This window comes from Anabrus simplex, chromosome 2 (genome assembly GCF_040414725.1).
Source record: "Anabrus simplex isolate iqAnaSimp1 chromosome 2, ASM4041472v1, whole genome shotgun sequence".
NCBI classification, from domain to species: Eukaryota; Metazoa; Arthropoda; class Insecta; order Orthoptera; family Tettigoniidae; genus Anabrus; species Anabrus simplex.
The window spans coordinates 730,950,090-730,972,527 of record NC_090266.1 but is presented as its reverse complement, the minus strand read 5'-3'; the positions used below and the strand labels follow the sequence as shown (position 1 = coordinate 730,972,527).

The following is a 22,438-nucleotide window of genomic DNA, read 5'->3' as shown; positions in this document are numbered from 1 at the left end:
TTTGGAATTCTGTGTCAATGAAATTCAACTTTGAATAACATATAATGTATAATTAGGATTGATAAGGCACCAATTCTTATAAATGAATTTCACATTATTCTTCCATTGATGAAGAATGGGATCATTACCATAGTTCTAATCATCATCAGTTGCAAAATGAATCAGGTAAGATGACAGAGGCTGGTTGGCACAAATTTTGCTAGTTTCCAAATAGAAGCTAATTTGTTGAGCAGCACAATGAACACATTGATGGAAGTGCTTCTCGAATTCTAGTGTTAGTTGAAACATTGGATTGGAGTTAAAAGAAAAGTAATAACAGCAATCATGGTAACAGTACCCATAAAGCAATCTGAGATTTATTTTAAAAACAGAATCAAATGAATACTGTACAAGGGATAATGATAAACATTTCCATAGCGTGTGCTGGAGTGAGCAAATGACCAAATGTGATTATTATTATTATTATTATTATTATTATTATTATTATTATTATTATTATTATTATATTATTATTATTATTATTATTCCTAAAACGTTCTGCATATGCAGGTTGTTCATGACTGACAATAATGTACATAATGTGCTGTACAGTCAGGATGTCCATTTTTTCATGATGTCCCATAAAAGTGCCATTTCCTAAATTTTACACGAGACACAAAAAGCTGATAACATGATACCAAAACTCCCTGCCCGATAACACCATGAAACCATACTCTGTGCTATAGTTGTGAGGACTACTATTACACGTAATTTAAAAAATCTATGTATTTAAAACACTAGGCTGATTTTTGTTACTGCAAGAATTTGAGAGAACGGCTGAATGGATTGATATCATAAAGCATTCTGACGAAAGTTCTTGAAATTTATTTACACAAAGTTAGCTTCAGCAGGCTGAAGACCCTACCAGTTACAAATTAAATTCACACGATGTTCTGTACTGTCGCTTACGACTGCTACCATCGAGCTTATGATGTTATTGTAGAACTCAAGATATTTACAGGATAACTTTTTGTTTATGACGGCAAGAGTTTGACGAGTAAAAACGTGCAAATGAATTGTGTTGGTGCTTAAGACACTTCACAAGGACATTCTCACCAACATGACGTCTATTGTAAATGTCATACTAATTTTGAGCCATTCTGGCACTTAAGGGTGAAATGGTATTCTAGTTCTGGCAGTTGAACAGTTAGCTGACGAAGTGCAAAACTAAAGGTTCAATCTCGGCCATGGTTGACGGGTTTTACAAAGACGTAAAAATTCATAGCTCAAATGTCATTCATGTCAGTATGCTCTAGTGCAAACATCAGGTTTCCACTTGAAAAATTCTCTCAATGTTCTAAACTGTCTACCTGGAGAACAAGAAGAGCTGAATATTGGTAGGGGGAAATCTGACAGGAAGGTTGGAACACTGAAACTGATCTGCTAGGTGTCGACGCAGCATCAAATCAAAAAACTTACAATCTGTAACCGAGGCCATACAACATTATTTTTATTATATTCTAATGATACATGCATAAATTATAGAGTGCTTACTAATTGAAAGTGCTTAACAAAAGTAGTTTACTGAAAGCCAGAGACATTCATTCAATAAAGCGAGCCACCATATTGCCAGGGATGCCGATGCTTTATTCTAAAAGGCTGGAATGGTTTAAAAATCCTTTGAAGAGAAACATACTTTTCATAAAATAAAAATGTATAACTGGAGTATCTATATTCTGTAGTCCACCTCTGTGGTGTACTGGTTGGTGTGATTAGCTGCCACCCCCAGCTCAATCTTGAAATTTGCAAAGTTGTACGAGGGTTGGAACGGGGTCCAATCAGCCTTGGAAGGATAAGTGAGTAGAGGTGGGGGGGGGGGGGTGTCGATTCCCACCTCATCCATCGTCGAAGTGGTTTTCTGTGGTTTCCCACTTCTCTTCCAAGTAAATGCCAGAATGGTACCTAATTTAAGGCCCAGCCGCTTCCTTCCCTCTTCCTTGTCTATCCCTTCCCAACCCCCCCCCCCCCCCCACTCCCACAAGGCTCCTTTAGCATAGCATGTGAGGCCGCTTGGGCTAGTTACTGGTCCTCCTCCCCAGTTGTATCCCCGACCCAAAGTCTCATGCTCCAGGACACTGCCCTTGAGGCGGTAGAGGTGGGATCCCTTGCTGAGTCCGAGGGAAAAACCAACCCTGGAGGGTAAAAGAATTAAGAAAGAAAGAAAGAAAGAAAGAAAGAAAGAAGAGTATATAATCTGGCCTTATTCACAGAATACAGAAATCTTGTGAGTCCCATAATTATCATAAATTATAAGTTGACTGTAATAGCAAAGGAAAAGTGTGATAAAATATCACTCAAAATATGCACACAAAAAACATCTACAATGATGTAAGTATATTAACCAAAGTGTGTATATTTCTATTAATACAATCCATAAATTAATTTTTAAATTAATGTATTAGCATTCATTCACTATATCATAAAACGCAGAAAAAATGTTATGGAGCATAGCACAAGGAATTATTTTGGCCTATGCTTGTTTTTGAAAAGTCAGGATGACACATTGTTTGGTCCTCTTAGAATTTCCATATTGGTTTGGCACACTCTCATGTTCTGAGAAGTGAGTAAATGTTAAATGCTAATCAGAATATTACAACACTGAGGTAATGAACCTGCACTTTTACAGACAATTGTTGAAATAAACTGTATCTGGGTACACCTTCCCCAGCTACTTAAACTGCGCGCCTTCTCTATGGCCATCTATATAAGTGAATACAAACTTTTAAAAACTTTCAAAACCTTTCTTCTTCGATGGTGAGATGGCTCTGCCATCTAGTTTCTAATGATATCTGATGGACTAAAAACAAACTAATAACTTAGGAAATTTTATTTTTGTTATTGGTAAACCTTTTTTTTTCTGAGGATTGCTTTTTTTTTCTTTTCAATGTACCGAAATTGTCTACACTTCAGCTGGCTCCTCCTCCATACTAATTTACCTATCACATGCTTGTAACGATGTTCTCTAGCCAATCAAACTCGGGGGTGTGTATGGAAAATCAGTGTATCAATGTTTTGTATTTTAATTTAGTCCGTAACTTTCCCCTACGGAACTTTTTTTTTTGCTAGTTGTTTTACGTCGCACCGACACAGATAGGTCTTATGGCGACGATGGGACAGGGAAGGGCTAGGAGTGGGAAGGAAGCAGACGTGGCCTTAATTAAGGTACAGCCCCAGCATTTGCCTGGTGTGAAAATGGGAAACCACGGAAAACCATCTTCAGGGCTGCCGACAGTTGGGTTTGAACCTACTATCTTTCGAATACTGGACACTGGCCGCACTTAAGCGACTGCAGCTATTGAGCTCGGTCCCCATGAAACTATTTAAGGAGAGCTATTTAATGCCATCTTGTTTGAATTGCTCCAGTTCTTGAGAGTGCAACTTCGTGGAGGCCAGAGGTAGCTAGAAAGGCAGGGCGCGGCCGACTTGAAGAAGATCCAGAGCTACAAGGTAATGGCCGAATTTACTTAAACATGTGATCGTGCCTGCGGACAGTTTCAGGGGAAGGTTTCAGCCGTTTTCTTAATATCTAACACATAATCTTTTCTTTTTCAGGTCGAAATGTAGGATCTTTTACGCAACACCAGCTCCCTAGAGCAACTACGTGATGACGTCTGGACTAGATAACGGCGAAGGTTTAACTTATCCAGTATCTGATTACTGCTCAAGTTTTGACAATCTGATACTCTGGCTCTAACAATAGCACAGAAGAATGACTGCACGTGGTCAATGCGATTCAGATTAGTGGGTGAAGAGGTAGACCAAATAGGTAGACCAAATGGGAAACGCAAATTCAATAATCGGCAGGATGCAAGATACAAAGTAGGCTCTGAGGGCGTGGATATCGGTGATGTCAGAAAATCTATACAACAAACCGAGAAGTGACACCGATTCATGCACTCATGAGGCAGGACTAGTACATAGTTGGCGAGATGACTTACTCTACTACAGATGACCATGAGGAAACCAGGACCATGGAAGGAGCCCAGACAAAAGAATCTACAATTGGTGAGCCTTTGAGTAAACTGATGCAAGTCGACGTGTGATTTATTTTATTTGTAATGGTTAACTTTCAATCTCCAATGACTTTAAAATTTTAATTCTTGGTACAACATCATCATTCCATTTTTAAGTTCAATAAATTATTTTTTGCCTTTAAATTTAATTAGTTGAAGTTAATTCTCCTTGTTTCCTCTCGAAAAAGTACTTGATGATTAGTGACCTGTCATCCCACCCCTGGGAAATACTAGAGTGTCTTTCTATTTATAAATTTTCTCTCAGAGCCTTTAGCTCTGGACTGGCGCCCATTCTACCCAGAAAGACGAGTGCATGCAAAATCAGACTGAGAAATCACAGATACTGCATCACCTAAAACTTGTATTTTTACTCATCAAAATTAGCATTCAAATGAGTGGCGAGTTCTGGGCACGTCACAACCTTACTTATGTGATTAAACTATATATATTTCCTTATTTCTTATTTAATTTTTCTTCATGCTCATCTGCTACTTTGTTTTCAAGAGCCAACACCTCTCTCACCATACCCTCTATATCTTCTATTGACAGTGATAAAATTACAACCTTGGCAACAAACCAAAGGGTTTTAACTTCCTCTGCATGCACTGTAACACAATTTCCAAATTTCTCTTCAATTCCTTTCATAGTCTATTATTAAGGAGAGATAGACTGCAGGTCTGAATTTTAAAACTGTGGAGGAGATAGGATCCCAAGAGTATACACAATTCCCGGCACAAAATAAACGTGATCAGTTAAAAATAATTCTAAGTCCCTAAGTACAAGCTCGACCAAAAGGAAGTTGTACCTTATCAAAGAGACTTCTTCACTATTTAATACATGTAAGTTTACCTACACTTTGCTAGTAAAAGGGTGTGCCTCTAAGCTTTTAGAAAAAGTGTAAAGGATAACATTGTTACAAATTGTCCTAAATGATTCTGGTCATTTTTCTTTATATTGCATTTTAAATTACTTCAAATAATCATCCAGATCAAACTGCAATTGAACCATGTGAGAAACGTAAGTTAGGGTGCAACAAATGGATCATGTTTGTGGTCTGTCAGGCTTGAGTGTCGGAGTATAGGGAACTAAGAAACAAATTGCTTCCACTTTTCAGCATACACCATATTTACTGGTGCTTTAGTATCCCCTTGGCTTTTTGAGATGAAGAAAATGAAAAAAATTAATCTCGGATACAAGACCACCTAACGTAATTCGTCAGAGGAGAACAACGATTCCGCTTCAAAGCGGGTACAAGCCTTATTGCAGCTCTAATGACATTACACAAATTTGTGAATAGTTTCGTTCGTATGAACCACACAATGAAAACAAGTGTCGAAGTCATGCGGTACATCTTTGTTTCGTACTTAAGAAATGTCTGCCTCCGTAGCGTAGGCCTACTGCAGCTCTGATAACGTCGCACAAATGGGTGAATAGTTTTGTGTCCGACCCGCGCACTGCAAGCACACATCAGTCAGGTACTGTATATAATTATGTCTATGTAGTTAAGAATGTCTGCCAGCGTAAGGATGAGCACAATTAGCTGCCATTCTTGGGAACCTGAGTTTGATTCCTGGTACCGTACTGCCAGAGATTTACAAATGGCAGGAAGGCTGATATGCGATAAAACTGGTACATGCAACTCCCTTCCGCTGGGGGCTTGTCAGAAAAGAGCTGCACCACTTTGGGATAAGGAAACAAGTTTACTTTAGTTAAGAAATATTCACGGTTGTTGCTATTAATATAGTAGGTGAGATCATTATCAAAGTGATCGTTGAATATCTCTTAACTCGGGCCAATATAAGATTTTGTTTGGAGAGAAGTAGGTTATAAAACGTGATAAAAACAATCCATTCATAACAATTGTTTTACTCGTCAACGTACCTCACAAATAATAATATTACTATTTTACGACCCACTTGACAATTTTTGGAGATGCCAAACAAAACATACTATGCATTAATTAAAAAATGGAGACAACGATCGTACAAAATTAAAAATTATGATAATAAAACACATTACCGTCACACCATAAATGCGGCAAACTTTCCTGTTATTTATTTTTAATCTTCCCGTCATGGAACTTCTGACACTATGCAGGCACTTGATAGCATACCTAACCTAAACAGTGCGGTCTCATGATGATGACGACGACGACGACAATGATGATGATGATGATGATGATGATGTTTGTTTGTTGCTTAAATGGGCCTAACATCTAAGGTCATCGGCCCCAAACAGTGTGGTCTCTCTTATCTCATTTACAGCTGTTTAGGTCAATCCTGATGTGATATATGTGGAGAACAAGCATGAAATATACTTAAAAATAAGTATTTGGTTTCAACAGCAGCAGTTATCCAAGGAATGCTTCCAGTCACTATGCATTACATTCGGAACAACAACTCGTAACATACGCTAGTTATCAGCAAATACACTATAGACAATACACGGCCGACTTGATGTGTCGCTCTAGCTAGCTCCTTACCGGACTTGACAATTGGGTCCACACACTGTAATCAGAGTAGTTTCATAGCTCGACACATGGCGGCCAAGTTTTTGCGGTAGAAACGCATACTCCTCTAGTAAGTATGGAAAAGATATTTACTTTGATTGGCGATTTATCATAATTTAGAGAGAAGTATGGAGAATGTTACATAGGTAAATACTGTTAAACTGATTAATCCTAAAGGTTCGTTGATATTTGCCAAAATAATGTCGTGAAATGAAACTGCGGAGAGGTGGAGTAGCCCACCTGACGTTCCTTAACTGTGAGGAATAATAGTATTTACTTCTATTATCCATAGCATTTAGATACATAGCAGAACTTACCACAATACTTTTGTGTTGTGATTTTAATCTTGAGATTTAGAGTCATTATCATGGGCGCCCGCAAGGGGGGGCAAGGGGGGGCATTTGCCCCCCCTGGAATTCTAAAGATGTTGATGTTCAATTGTTTAATATCATACCAGATTATTTCATAAAATGAAATTACTGACGGTCATCTAGCATATGTTATAACTGAAAGTTTCTGTAAACAATTTAATGTTGCTGACGTTATATTGGTTTTTATATTCAAGAAAATTGTTAATGTGCCCCCCCCCCCCCCGGAAAAGATCCTGCGGGCGCCCATGGTCATTATTCAATTACAGTTTTAAAATTCTTCAAGTGCTGCTGTCAGGAAGGAACAGGGTCAAAACATAAAAGTCTTTTTTTTTTTTTTTTACTTAAATATTCAGTGTATGGATAACAAAAATATTTTGACTCAAACATGTTTAAATTTTAATTTCAATAAATACAGTTTTAGATTACATTTCATTCATACCTTGCACTAGAATTTTAAATAACAATTCAGTAAGAGAAAGGTATATTGAGTAAATACTTGATAAACTGTTCACTGCACAGGTAGCACTTAGTTTCATACATTGGCCTTACTGTCATAACAGTAATGGTTCCTACTTGTCAGTGTTTAAATGTTAAAGTTCAGATTATCTTGGATAAAAAATGTGTTGTCTTGCTGTCAGGTGGCAAATATATATGACTCCACCTAAAAGATTATTCAATGAAAGAAAATTTAGGGGTAATAAATACCTGAAAATAGAAATGGAAAACTAATACGACAGCGCTAATTCAAGGGTGGTTGTAAGGAGCTATAATACAAACTTAGGTGTTTCAGTCATCCTTGTGCTTGTAATGTCATTTCTGCTTCAGGCATATCTTCACTTTATGCTAGTTATTCTACAGTGAAACAGACATTTGAAAAATTACCCGTACATTCGTTATTGGCTGTTGAACAGCTTGCATCAGGATTTTGAAAATGATACGCAGTTTCAACTCCCTTTGCATTTCTTCTAGAACTCTTGGTACTAGTCACCTTATAACTAGGATAGTTAGGGAACGCTGATGGTACAGATCCTTTCCTTAGTACTCTCCTACTTTTGCCTACAAACGAATACCAGTAATCATGTTCTTTGAAATGAAGGCTACAGACAACAGAAGAAGCACAATTAGTGTTAGGGACAAGGTTTTCATGAGAAATTATTGCTTTGAGCCACTCCTTAGTTTTGTCCAGCTCTACAGGGAATTCATGAAATGATAGTGTCCCTTTGCTCTTTTTTGTGTTCAAAGTACAAAAAGGCACACAGCAATACATGTTTGAATATTTCCAAACACAGTTTTAAAAAACCACTATACTACACAATTAAAAAAAGCAAATTAGCGCCTAAATTCAAATTCTTGTTTAGGACGAAGTTATGGCAAGAAATCATTTTGAGCCACTCGTTACATTTGTTCTTGTTTGCAGAAAATTTCTGTTCGAAGTACAAAAAGGCGCACAACAATATCACCTGTTCCAAGATTTGTAAACACAATTTAAAAATCAAATCACCACATAACTATCAGCTCTCAATAACAAGCCAACAGACACCTCATTACGAAGACATTACCAACACTTACGACAGCAAAACAATATAAATGAAAATGTGGTCATTTGTGGTATACAGCTTCCTGTCAGTGACTTAGGTGGCCAGCACTCCAGCGGCATTATGATGAAACTTTCCAATTACAGCTTTATGCTGGGCTTCACAACCGACTGTCAAGGCCGGTATAAGAAGCACAGCAACGGGGATCCAGTCGGCCGTGGACAATACTGGACACTTCCGTATTCTCCCGTACTAAACAGAGGGACATGTTGACAGTGGCGCACCTGGTGGCTTGACCTCAAATGTTAGGCGACAAGATTGAAACTACAAAAGTTGCATGTTAAAGCTGATAGAAATAATTATTTCTGCATTGTTCTACTATGAAAGTTGAATGTTAATACTGATAGAAATAATGAAACTCAATAATGACTTTGTTTTGTCCGAAACCTTGCCTGAATGGTCAGTGTTGAGTCCTTCGGTTCTGAAGGTCCTGGATTCAATACCCGGCCAGATCGGGGATTTTAATAGTGTCTAATTAATTCTTTTGACTCGGGGACTGAATGTTTGTGTTTGTTCCAACACGTTTCTCTTCATATTCAGACAACACACTACACTTTCAACCACCACAGAAACATGGAATAGTGATTACTAGACCTCAGATTTTTAGGTGTTAAAATTTTACTTAAGCTGCCTAACATAAACTCTAAAATAGGCTCTAAAATATGTTTAGGCAGCTTAAATATTACGTATTTTAATAGTCATCAATTAAAATATCATGTTTATTTTGCTAAATGATAGTAACTCATTAGGGTGAAATATGCAAGTTTCACTCTCCTCTTTGCTGCAAAAGTCACAGAATATAATTTTACCATCCGATGTGAAAAGGGGAAAATTCCTGTAACCATTCTTTAATTAAAGACGACTTGGAACCTGATACTTTCGGCATAATTCATAGTGTATAATGTACTACTACACTCAGTTTCAAGGCCGTCCCGCTGACAATGTCTTGCGGTATCTGGCAAATTGGCACGTATTCTCTATAGTGTATTTGTTATCAGCTGGTTGTTTGGCATGCTTTCCACCAAAGCACAGCTTTATTCGGGAGGAGTGGCTTCTGTTACACATACACCAACTGGGAATATCAGAGACCATCTCCAGAAACCATTTCGGAATAGATTCTAACTGTTTTGACTCTATAATCATGAACAAAACTATTTTTAAAAGTTTCAAAAAAGACGGGACCTTGAATACTCTCGATGCATGGCTGACGAGATGGCAGCGAAAATGAAGTCATTTGAAATCATGACATGCTGGAAGCAGAGAAGTTGGCGGCACAAGACAATAATTCAAATGAAAGCAGTGAATAGGTTTACTCACTCTCAACTGACAGAGACAAATGACTCGCCATTAAGTTCTTTTGTATCAATATTGCATAATATAATACCCTTATCCCTTTTCTCTACGGGGTCAAGTATGAAGTGAGATGAATCTTCGTAGCGAGTTTTTACGATTCTATGCCCTTCCTGACATTAACCTAATCAAAGGAATTAATGAGATGAAACGAATGACGTGATATGAGTAACTAAAACTGATTATATTTACTTTATATATAGGCCTAAAAGTCGTGTTCACCATCTGTTTTCTTTTTAAATTTAGAAATTCTGCCTTCCAACTAAAACAGCCAGTAGCCTATAACTCAAATACATTCATAAGTTTGTTAAAGAAAAGTGTAGAATATTTACATGTATAATTTATAGCCTAGAAGCCATGTGTTCACTGCACACACACACAAAAAGGGGGGGGGGGTCTAATACGCGAGTAAATATGGTAAACTAATACTGTCAACTTACGCATACTTAAGTACTGTAACTTCAACTGTTGATGGCATACTAACACAAACCATATGAACAAATTTCATAGTAGATTAAATAAAAATAAATGAAAAGACAGTAACTGTGAGACTGTTTATAGACAACTCATCCAGTAATACCCAAGCAGGTTGCCAACACTGACACGTTCTCGTAATTATAAAAAGAATACTGATTTAATGGAATTACCTAATTTTATTTAACATATGATAGCTAACCAAAAATGTGAATGCATAAAAATATCAAAGTCTTCTCCTCACCAAAAAACAGGAATTAATAGTGGTTATATGTAAATAAAATTCAGGAGTAGTTCTAAAGATTGCACTTCAACCAGGCACTGTTATTCCTCAATGATCCTGTTATGCATAAATCAAAACTTTCTGGAGACACTGAATATGCTCCTATTTTCCACAACGATACAAGTACAGGGGTTCCAAGACAAGGAATTGTCCACAGCAATGACCATATACTCACCGTGGAAAATTTATAGGAATGTCACACAAGTTAATGGGGAACGTGAAGTAAGACAGTAGCAAATCTTTGCTCGGTTTCCATTTAGGATTTATTTTAAATGTACATTTTGAGGGTGAATTTTATTAGGGAGCTCTGTGAGAAAAACTCCCCCCAAGAATTGTGAAAGACAACATTCATGAAGAGAAAGATGATGCCAAAACTAAATGCTTGAAAACATACGTCTTCATAGCATGGTACATCATAAAATGATCACAGAAACAACAGAAGATCAGTGCCAGGTAAATAGTTTTTGCACTTTCAACCTCGCATATTATGCACATTGCTCTTTAAAATATGGTAGTACTGTTTCAGTATGATAGTCCCTTTCAACAGTTCTTTTTTAAATAAGAAAAATTTATTACTGCTTCAAGAGGAATGCAGCCATGTACATCACTCCATTCTGTCCAGTTCACATATAAATTTGTATTCTTCCAGATATATGAAGAAGGAATTCCTATCAATGACTGAAAATGATTAACTAAAATGGAAACCATGTGACTCCCTCTTGAAGTACTAGTAACCACATTGTAACTAGAGATGATTGTCATTATTAATAATGTTCAAGTCTGAACAATCTAATTTGGAAATAGCTTAGTTCCTTAGCAGAGTAATAAACATTTTATGTTAAGAGTAATTAAGAACATCTTTATATCAAAGGTATCTGCAGAAGTGCGGGCAGGGCTTACCACAAAATATAGCTGTAAGAATGTGATTGATATCTGAAACAAATCTTTTGAAATTATACCAGCAAATATCTCTATTAACCATGAAAAGAAAAAGATTTTTCTCTTTTCTACTACAAGACAAACAGGAGAAAGTTGAGAGGAGCGTGCTCCAGAAAGTGACCAGGTCCATTTCTACACACTTTCAATCCAACATTACTCTATTCTATAAAGCATCATATTATTTCTCTGTTAACTGTCTGAGATACAAATAACTGGAAAATAATAATTTGAAAATACAGCTATGCAGGGACTACATTAAGGTGGATAAAATCGATGGTCTTGTAATTCAAAAAGCAAAGTTAACAGCTGAAGGTGCCATTGTACTAATCACATATGGCAGTTGCCTTGGACCTAAAAGGTTCACAAGGGAGAGTTACCAAGTTTAGTTTAACTGAAATTATGAAACAAACTAACAGTGAATTTCAAAGCAAGTTTTCTCAGGAGGGGGGAATTAGTCTTTTAACTCAAGTAATATTTATGGAAACACAATATCAAAGGAAGGAGTTTACATGTACTCTTGGTTCATAACTTCAGGAATACAAATTTTGATTCACAGTCAGAGAAGCATTACTACATACTACATATTCGGTGTGAAATCTAATTGATGACCACGATTATAACCTAGGCCTAAGTTTTCCATAACTGGTTCGTAGCTCCTTCCAAGCTGGACCATGCTACTTGCCGCTACAAGAGTACATTAAAACAATAACACTTATAACCTATAGAGGTTACAGTATATCTCATTCAGTGACTAAAGAACTAAAACATTTGTAACAATGTAATCATATTGATATGTATATCTTTGTAAAATTCTAGGTAGACAGGAGCCTTATTAACTTTTTAAATTATCCAGCTGCATGATTGTAATTCAAGATTATTCATCAATTTGCTTGTTTATGATTTTATTGCTCCTCTGAATGGTCATCTATTGGCTCCCATTAACTGAGCTACAGGACACCATGCAGAATTATGACAAAATTACATGCACACTTTACAATTACAAATTGTTTAACAAAGGGAACTGGAAGTACTATACTGCTGCACTTCATACATTTGGCATTAGGTAATTATCAATGTTGCTCTTCGATACTGTAACACAATCTTTACTCTGATAAATCCTGTGCAAGTTTTTCAACTTAATTTTCTTATTTCCATCACCGCTTTTTGTTTCCCTTCCTTTCCTTTGTTCTCAATACAGGATACATGCAGGAAAACGGATCAGTGCTCACAACTCAACCACATGCTAGTAACAGAATTCTGCTTACCTTGCGGGCTAGGCATGATGGGCGTCCCAGGACCAGGAGGGCCAGTTGAACCAGGAGGACCCTAAAAGTATATATTAGAAACTTTAATAGCGACTCCTTCATAAATAAAGTCATTCAAGGCTTTGGTCATGACTGAGTTCTCTATACATTTTACAAAAAATGACTAAATTAGTAATGCAACTTTAAAAGCTATATCCAAACAAGTTTCATCTACTGAAAGATGGTGATACTACCACAGAACTGAACTATAGGCAAGTGATTTAGGAGTTCCAGCTGTAGAGAGTTAGCTGAGGCCATTTTCCATCAATTTTCACATCAATAGTTTGCATGCAAACAGAATATTCCCTTCAATTCTGCTGGCAACAGTTGTACTATAAAAGGTGAGCCAATTTAGTTAAGATCCGAGTCTCCTGAAGTTGTATAATGAAAGGAGTGAGATATGTGTGCCAGCTTCAGGCGAGTGTAATCATACTGTAGGTATTCTGGACAGACTGAGTATAGACTTAAGTATAAATTGTTGGATATCACCAGGCTTGCTTCATTGAGTTATAGAGAGGAGAAAATTAGTTGAGTGATCACTAGGCAGTGTTACAAATGGTATAAAACAACAGCTAAGTATATTATTGCACGGAGAATATTTCCGGTTGAGTCTTGTTGGTCGAAATCTGTTAACAGTACTATCACAAGTTTTCATGCAAGTCCCTGGTCCATACAGTAGAACCCTGATTATCCAAGGTAATGTGGACTGAGGCCACCTCGGATAACTGAAAGCATGGATAATACAGACAGCCCCACAAACGTAAAAGTAAATTTAAAAAATATATATATATATATTGTGCAGTATTACTCAACTACTTCTCATACCTTAATGAATTTCATATGATTTTAAAACAGAGAAAAAATGCATTCACCTTTATTTTTGCAGTAAATAATATATTGCAGTATGTAGGTGATTTGAACAATAGACACAAGAGATGTGATGTTATATATTTTCATACCAAGCGGAGTGTCCGCCTCCGTAGTGTAACGGTTAGTGTTATTAACTGCCGTCCTTGGGGACCTGGGTTAGATTCCCGGTACTGCCAGAAATTTAAGAATGGCAGGAGGGCTGGTCTGTGGTTGAAATGGTACATGCAGCTCACCTCCATTGGGGTGTGCCTGAAAAGAGCTGCACCACTTCAGGATGAGGACACGAGTTTACATTACCAAGCGGAGTAGCCATGTGTGTCAACCCATTGAGCCCTGCATATATGTTGGATTGAAACTGCATTGGGGCTGAGATTATTTTGAAGGAAATACACAGACGCTTCACATGATGAGAAATTTCTTATTTATAAGAGCATTAAAGATGTTCTTTTACTTGCTAGTAGTTTTACATTGCACCGACACAGATAGGTCTTATGGTGACGATGGGATAGGAAAGGCCTAGGAGTTGGAAGGAAATGACTGTGGCCATAATTAAGGTACAGCCCTGATATTTGCCTGGTGCGAAAATGGGAAACCACGGAAAACCATCTTCAGGGCTGCCAACAGTGGGATTCAAACCCACTATCTCCCGGATGCAAGCTCACAGCCGCGCACCTCTAATCGCACGGCCAACTCGCCCGGTCATTAAAGGTAAATATACATGAAAACAAATGGTATTCATGCCATGAACTGCAGAACAAGAAATACATTACATACATTTTATTTTATTAGCATCACAGGTCCATACTCAGAACACCTGCTGAGCTGTAACACGGTCATATCATTGCACTTACTCACACTATTACTACTACTAATACTAAAAAATTATATTCCTAATCATCGTTACTTTCTAACAGGGGTTATATATCGGTAACTTTGAGTCGTTTACTGGCAGCCAACTTGTTTACAACCATATCTCAAAGCACAGAGGTAGCCCACTTCAAACTAATTTCATTTACCACCATTCCTGTCATCTTCCTTAGCTCCTCAACTGAGGATGGCATCAGAAAGGGCATCCACTGTAAAAGCATGCCATATAATTTCATCTCACCTCATCCTGGACCCCGTATCAGGATATGGGAGTATGGAGTAGACGTACGTACATACATACATACATACATACATACATACATACATACATACATATATACATACATACATACATACATACATACATACATACATACATACAGTTTCAGTTCAGTTCTGGTTCGTATGCCCTGGCCCAAAATTCATCGATGGTGAATATTCGTGACAAGAATTTATCACCGTCCTGTTGCCAGCGTGCAAGGTGGTCGAAGCATATTGCATAGCGCACCCACCTTTGAACTTCCATCAGTGCATGCGGTATTCACCGCGATGCGATTTTATGCAGTTGCAGCTCATTACGCAATATCCTGTGGACGGTGCGTTTCTCAATGCCACTTGCTCTCTCTAACTCCAGTAGCGTCCATCGTCTGTCTTCATCCAGGAGCTGCTCGATGACGGCTGTGCCACGTCGATCCGCACACTGACAGGTCCTCCCGAACGTTGTTCATCACTGGTCGACACACGTCCTTACTGAAACTTTCTTACCCACTGTGCTGCTGTTCGGTATGGTAGGGCATTATTCCCAAGGGCTTCCACTAATTCGCTGTGACATTCCATCTCGGAGAACGGCTATTTTGATGTAAGTGCGCTGCTCAACACGGGTTACTTCCATCTCGCACGACACTCACCAACTGACTGATTTCACAGCCCTCGCTGCACTTCTATCAGCTATCACAGAGCCATCTGTTGTTCTGCATACACACTATGCCTGCAGAACTTCCACACGACACATATACGTTTGTGATCCGTTCACATAACTACAAGAAACAAAATAGTTGCTGTGACTTTTGCCCCAGTCCTCGTATGTGTGACCTTTCCTCATTACCTACACCACTATTATAATGATGCTACATTTTTTAACGTCTAAGATCCACAGGAAGATAAGCACTGCATGATTTATCCCTACAATAATGTGATTCGAGTGGGATGTGTTTCTTTATGTATGAAATTACCTCTTGCCTACTTTCTTCATTTTTCACACTGTATTGATCTCCTCATGGTCTCAATAGGGATTGGTCCAGTCTTAAAGTAATGCCCTTGTTTTAGAAATAACAAGTACATTCAAAAAAGTTGAACAACTCAACTTTACTTTAATTAATCTACCTAAAACCTTTCTCTAATAAAATATTAAATCGCCCATCCTTCAGTTATTTTTCTTTCATTTCTGCAACATGATCTCTTTGACATTTCAATTTTGATGTATTTTGGAATGAGACTGTCCTGGTAATACTTATTATGCTCAGCATAAAAGCAGCCATGGAATGCCTGAATATCCTGCATATGTTGTGTAGCACAGTCCCATCCTTTGTTGTGGCCACATGTTGGGTCTTGATGAAAGACCTGTGGCGAGTGCCTAAAACAAAGTACAACAAAGATTGGTAATAAACATAACCTGAAATACCATATTATTAAAATGCTGTTTGAATTTTATTTATTGTAAATCATTATAATTTAGTAGGCTATATCATTAAAAGTTTTCTTTTAGTAGAAACCAGAGAAAATTCATAAAATTATTCCTACTTACCTGTTCACTTTGGAAATTTTTAATTTCAAATTATTTACTTGACATATTTTCATCCTCGTTTGGTTTGGCAGTGTTTTGGAGATACCCTGGTTGCTATTCATTATGTTTTATGTTTAAACTGAAGTATTAATGATAACCACATAGCTTCAAAATTAACACTAACTTCAAGGAACTTCTGAAAACCTCTTTTCAATGTATAATAAACAACAGCTGACTGCCAAAATTTTGCAACACGATCAGGACATAGGTATTAATGAATCCAACCACATATTTTACACACTATTTTATGAAGGATATGACCAAGTTTCAGTCAAACTATCATTACCGTATCAGTATGTACAAAATCATTGTTTCTTCAATTCCACTCTTGTATCTCAATTTTGATGAAAACTGGACGTGGAGAATTTTGAATCAAGGCAACTCAATTACATATCCATTGATGTTCCAAATATATGCAAGAAGTTGTGCGTGGATGCTAATATAAGTGGACTCGTCAATCTGAAGTGAGAACTTCTGACTGCTTTTGATTTTCTCCTTCATAATTCAATATCACTGGACATGGCAATAACATCCAATACTCTTACAGATCTGAACGTTTAAATGGACAACAGTGTTCCCAATGCCATGTTTACTGATAAGTTTTAACTTATTTATTTTAATGCATATTTAAATAATGCTTTGGAATCTTACAATATTCTTCTAATAGCTGAAGACGTCCCAAAAATCGGGAAGAAACATGTAATAATGTAATTAGAATATAATTGTATTTCCTGCCACCCTGCAGGAAATATAATGATCGGTATTGAACTCCCCTCAATTTTTAGTTACCTCAAGACTACTTGTACTTGTCAATGGAATTAGGCCATTTTGAAAAAAATTCCTATTTTAATAATAATGGAAAATAATAAGGCAAGTAGCAGGTAGAGACCCTCTTCGGAGGCAGCCTAGCCCAGGGAGTGGTGACCCTGCCTATGTTGAGTCCCAGAGCATATTGACCCAGTGTGTATCACCTGGTAAGGGTCCCAGCTCAGGGTTGTGAGTGAAGATCTCAACGTAATCTACAACGAAGAAGATGGACTTCGGAGACTGTGGAAGAGGCAGCCCAGTACTCAGGGAATAGTGTGAGTAAACTATTCATCAGCAGTGTTTGTTTCCCATGATAGGGGCAGGTGCAAGGGCGACTGTTCCCCATGTAAGGGTTGGCCTGAATAATTGCTGGCAGTAGCTCTAAAATGCCTTTGGGAGTTGCGACCCCATCATAAGAATAGCCTAAAAGTCAGTGACGGTATACCATCAACACCCTGAACTGGTAGGAGCTAGACAAGGGGAAATGAAAATGATTAATAAGGCTAACCAGTTCTCCCTTCCCTGTGAACCGTATAACCTGCCGCAGTAGGGAGGATGTGTGTCTGAACGAAGCAGGTAGCTCAGCCATAAGTGCAACCATATGGGATGGATATCTGTCAAGAGACCAGACTTACGAATGGTTTATCAAAAGAGGGATAGCAGCCTTTTGTAAGTTGCAACGGTGGCAGTCTGGAGATTATACGATATGGCCTTATAATAATAATATAGCTTAACTATGTTGATACTGCTACATAGCTGAAAGCAATGGGAAATTACAGCCATAGCTAACTCCCGAGAACATGCAGCTCATTCTGTATGAATGAATGATTTACTGATGATGGCTTTCTCCTGGGTAAAGTACAGGGCAATTCAAAATGATGGACCCGATTTCATAAATTTATTCTATGAAATCTAATAAACATATCATACCGTGAGATATGCGCAAAGAAAGGCAAAGTAATCGGGAGATCGTGGGTTCGAGCCCCACTTTCGGCAGCCCTGAAGATGGTTTTCCGTGGTTTCCCATTTTTACACCAGGCAAATGCCGGGGCTGTACCTTAATTAAGGCCACAGCTGCTTCCTTCCACTTCCTAGGCCTTTCCCATCCCATCGTCGCCATAAGACATAATATCTGTGTCGGTGCGACGTAAAGCAAAAAAAAAAGGCAAACTCTCAAAGTTTAGTTGAGTTTAAATTTCATCCCACGTGGTTTCATTTTCAGTCGTTACAAGCGCGCAGGAAACGAGTAAAGAAAATGGCTGCGGCTGGATTAACATGTAAACAAGTCTGTGATCAGTGTTCAACGGCATTTCCGTACCAGGTATGGAAGAGACCCACCTACTGGAAAAGCCATTCGTGTGTGGTATGCAAAATTCACAGATACGGGCTGCATCTGTAAGCTGAAGTTGACTGGCTGTCCTTCGACCGGGGAAAAGTCAGTGGAACGTGTTGTTTCGTGCGGAGTCCGCAGAAGTCCACTTACCGGGCAGCGAGGCAACTTGAACTTCCACAGGCAACTGTTTTGGCGCATTCTGCGAAAACGTTTATGAATGAAACCCTACTGCTTGCAACTGGTGCAGGCCTTAAAAGACACGGATTATGATGCTCGAGCGTCCTTCTGTGCTGATTTTCTCGTATTAATGGAAGAGGATGGGTTCTTCGAAGTGATGAAGCGACTTTTTACCTTTCCGGGACTGTGAATAGACACAACATAAGGATCTGAAGAACTTCTAATCCTCATCAAGTTGTGGAACACCAACGCGATTCTCCCAAGGTGAATGTGTTTTGTGCCATTTCCCATGAGAAGGTTTATGGACCCTTTTTCTGTGACAGGAAATGTTTTTCTCGATATGCTGCAACAATGGTTCCTGCCACAGCTTGAAGAGGATAGTGCAGATTTCATCCTTCAACTGGATGGTGCCCCTCCGCATTACCATGGCAATGTTCGGAGCCAACTCAACGTGCATCTCAGGAGGATCAAACTCTCATTCATTGGCCACCACGTTCCACCGACTTAACCCCATGTGATTTCTTCTTGTGGGGTTTCGTAAAGGATCATGTTTACGTACCACCTGTTCCACTAACATTGGACGACCTTCGTACCCGCATCACAGCAGCCATCGCAGAGATTGACCACGACATACTACACAAGGTTTGGCTGGAGATAGACTATCGGCTTGATGTATGTCGTGTTACGCGAGGTGCTCACATAGAACACTTGTGATATGACTGAAAAAAACTTTGAGAGTTCCCAATTTAGTCCTTGTTAATACTTGGTTCAAACACCACAAACAACGTCTGTATACGTGTAAGGTATCAAATAGACTTCATTATGATTAGACAGAGATTCAGAAACCAGGTGATGAACTGCAAGACCATCCCAGGAGCAAATGTCGAATCTGACCACAACTTAGTGAACATGAAAAGCCATCTAAAGTTGAAGAAATTGAAGGAAGGAAAGAATGAAAGTAGATGGGACCAAGGCAAGTTGAAGGAAAAGGGAGTTAGGGACTGTTTCAAGCAGTATGTTGCACAAGGACTAAATGAAAAGACTGAAGAAAACACAACAGATGAAGAGTGGGCAGTCGTGAAGAATGAGACCAGTAGGTCTGCTGAAGAAATGTTAGGAAGAAAGGCAAGATCAAGATCAAGATCAAGTAAGAATCAATGGATAACTTAGGAGATGCTAGAACTGACTGATGAATGGAGACAGCACAAGAATGCAAAGAATGAGGAGGGCAGAAAAGAATACAGGTGACTAAAACGTGAAGTAGATAGAAAGTGCAGGATAGTTAAGGAATAATGCCTGAAAGAGAAGTACAAGGATGTTTATGTTTGTATGGTAATAGGAAGGTAGATGCTGCGTATACGAAAATCAAGCAAACATTTGGAGAATGAAAAACTAGGTGTATGAATATTAAGAACACAGATAGAAAACCACTTCTGGGGAAGGAAGGAAGGAAAAGCAGAAAGATGGCAGGAACATATTCAGCAATTGTATCATGGGGAAGAAATAGATGATAAGCTTCTGGAACAAGAACAGGCTGTTGATGATGACAAAATGAGAGACCCAATTTTGAGGGCAGAATTCAACAGAGCTTTGAGAGACCTAAATATGAACAAGGCACCTAGAATTAATGACATACCCTCAGAATTACTGACAGGCTTAGGAAAAACCTGCATGGCAAGGTTATTTAAATTAGTGTGTAAGATGTATGATACAGGGTAAGTGCCATCTAATTTTAGACAGAATGTTATACCTATTCACAAGAGAGAAGGAGCTGACAAGTGTGATAACTACTGCACCATTAGTTTAGTACCCCACACATGCAAAATTTTAACACATATTATTTACAGAGGAATGGGAAGACAGATTGAAACTGAACTGGGAGATCAGTTTGGTTTCAGAAGAAATTTGGGTACACATGAAGCAATCCTGACTTTACGTCTGCTCTTAGAGGAACTTTTTTTTTTCCTTACAAGTTGCCTTATGTCGCACTGACAAAGACAGTTCTGATGGTGACGATGGGATAGAAAAGGGCTAGGAGTGGGAAGAAAGCAACCATAGCCTTAATTGTGGTACGGCTCCAAAATTTGCCTGGTGTGAAAATGGGAAACCACGGGAAAACCCTATTCAGGGCTGCTGACAGTGGGGTTCGAACCCACTATCTCCCACATGCAAGCTCACAGCTGCATGCCCCCAACTGCAGGGCCAACTCATTCGGTAAAGGATTATCTACAATCTGTACAAGAATCAGTTTTCAGTGATAAGAATCAAGAGCTACAAAAAAAGAAGCAACAATCCAGAAAGGAGTGTGGCAAGGCTGCTGTTTCTCCCCTCTACTTTTCAATGTTTATGCAGAACAGGCGATAAAGGAAATCAAATAAGTACCGGTGTTTGGAAAGGGAATTAATCCAAGGAAAGGAAAGCAAAACTCTGAGGTTTGCCAAAGATACTGTTATTTTATCTGAGTCAGCAGAAGATCTGAAGAACTGTTTAATGATATAGACAGCCTTGGAGATGGAGTACAAGATGAGAAATGAAGTCTTAAAGGAAGTAGATTAATATTGTTACTTGGGTAGTGGAATATCTAACAATGACAGAAGTAAGGGGGGCATAAAATGCAGACTAGTACAAGCAAGGAAGACCTTTCTTTAAAAAAAAAAATGCTCATTTTGAACACTGATATAGGAATTAGAAAGATGTTTTTGAAGACATTCAACTGGAGTGTGGCATTCTACAGAAGTGAAACATGGACAATAACGAGCTCAGAAAGGAAGAGAATAGAATCTTTTGATGTGTAGTGTTACAGAATGTGATGGATGGATCAAATCGCAAATGAAGAGATACTGAGTCAAATTGGTGAGAGGAGAATTATTTAATTAAATTTGACCAGAAGAAGAGATAGAATGATGGGACACATCTTAAGACACCCAGGACTTGTTCAGCTAGGTTTTAGGGAAGTGTAGGTGGTAGGAACGGTAGGGATAGACTGAGTCATGAATGAATATGACAAATAGATTAGAGTAGATGAAGGATGTACGGTTACATAGGAATGGAAGGGTTAGCTCAGGAGAGGGTGACATGGAGAGCTGTATTAAACCAGTCTATGGACTGATGACACAAATAACAACAACCAGTAATCACAATTTTTTACTGCTTCAGACACAGCAGTAATAGAACTGAAAATATTTTCAAAGGGAAGTCTAAAAATGGATGCAGTAAGAGAGTAATAAAGCTGAAGAAGCAATAACGAACAGGGACAAGTACCAAAACAATGTATCAATGTAAAATTTAGCTAATTCCTGCAGTTTTGGGAAAAGCACGTAGACGGAACATACTGCAAGCATAACAAAGCCACACAGCGCCGCGTTAAAGATGAGAAATAAAAATTTATCGATAAGCAACACTATAACACCTGTGTACAAATAATTTACATTTAATTTCTTACAATGCATAGAAAGTCACAGCCTGTAACAAACAATATATAAACATCATCTTATTTGATCAGTGCTGTGGGAGAGATTGAAAGACAAGCATATAAAACACAGCAACAAAGATAAAATTTAAAAAATGAAACTCAACAATTAATAAAATGCAATACCTATGCACAAGTTCATGTCACACCCCTTCACCTTGGTATGGCGCACTGATTGCAAAACACCATTTTATG

General features: G+C 38.2%; 1 protein-coding gene across 8 annotated transcripts in view; it reads right to left on the bottom strand.

Moving 5' to 3' along the window:
* Ssdp (Sequence-specific single-stranded DNA-binding protein) overlaps positions 1 to 22,438 on the bottom strand; it is an 831,184-nt gene that overhangs the window by 73,542 nt on the left and 735,204 nt on the right. For all 8 annotated transcript variants that reach the window (XM_067141370.2, XM_067141374.2, XM_067141371.2 and 5 more), the window contains one exon: positions 12,839 to 12,899. In XM_067141370.2, coding sequence (XP_066997471.1) covers positions 12,839 to 12,899 — 61 coding nt within the window. The remainder of the gene's footprint in view (positions 1 to 12,838; positions 12,900 to 22,438) is intronic.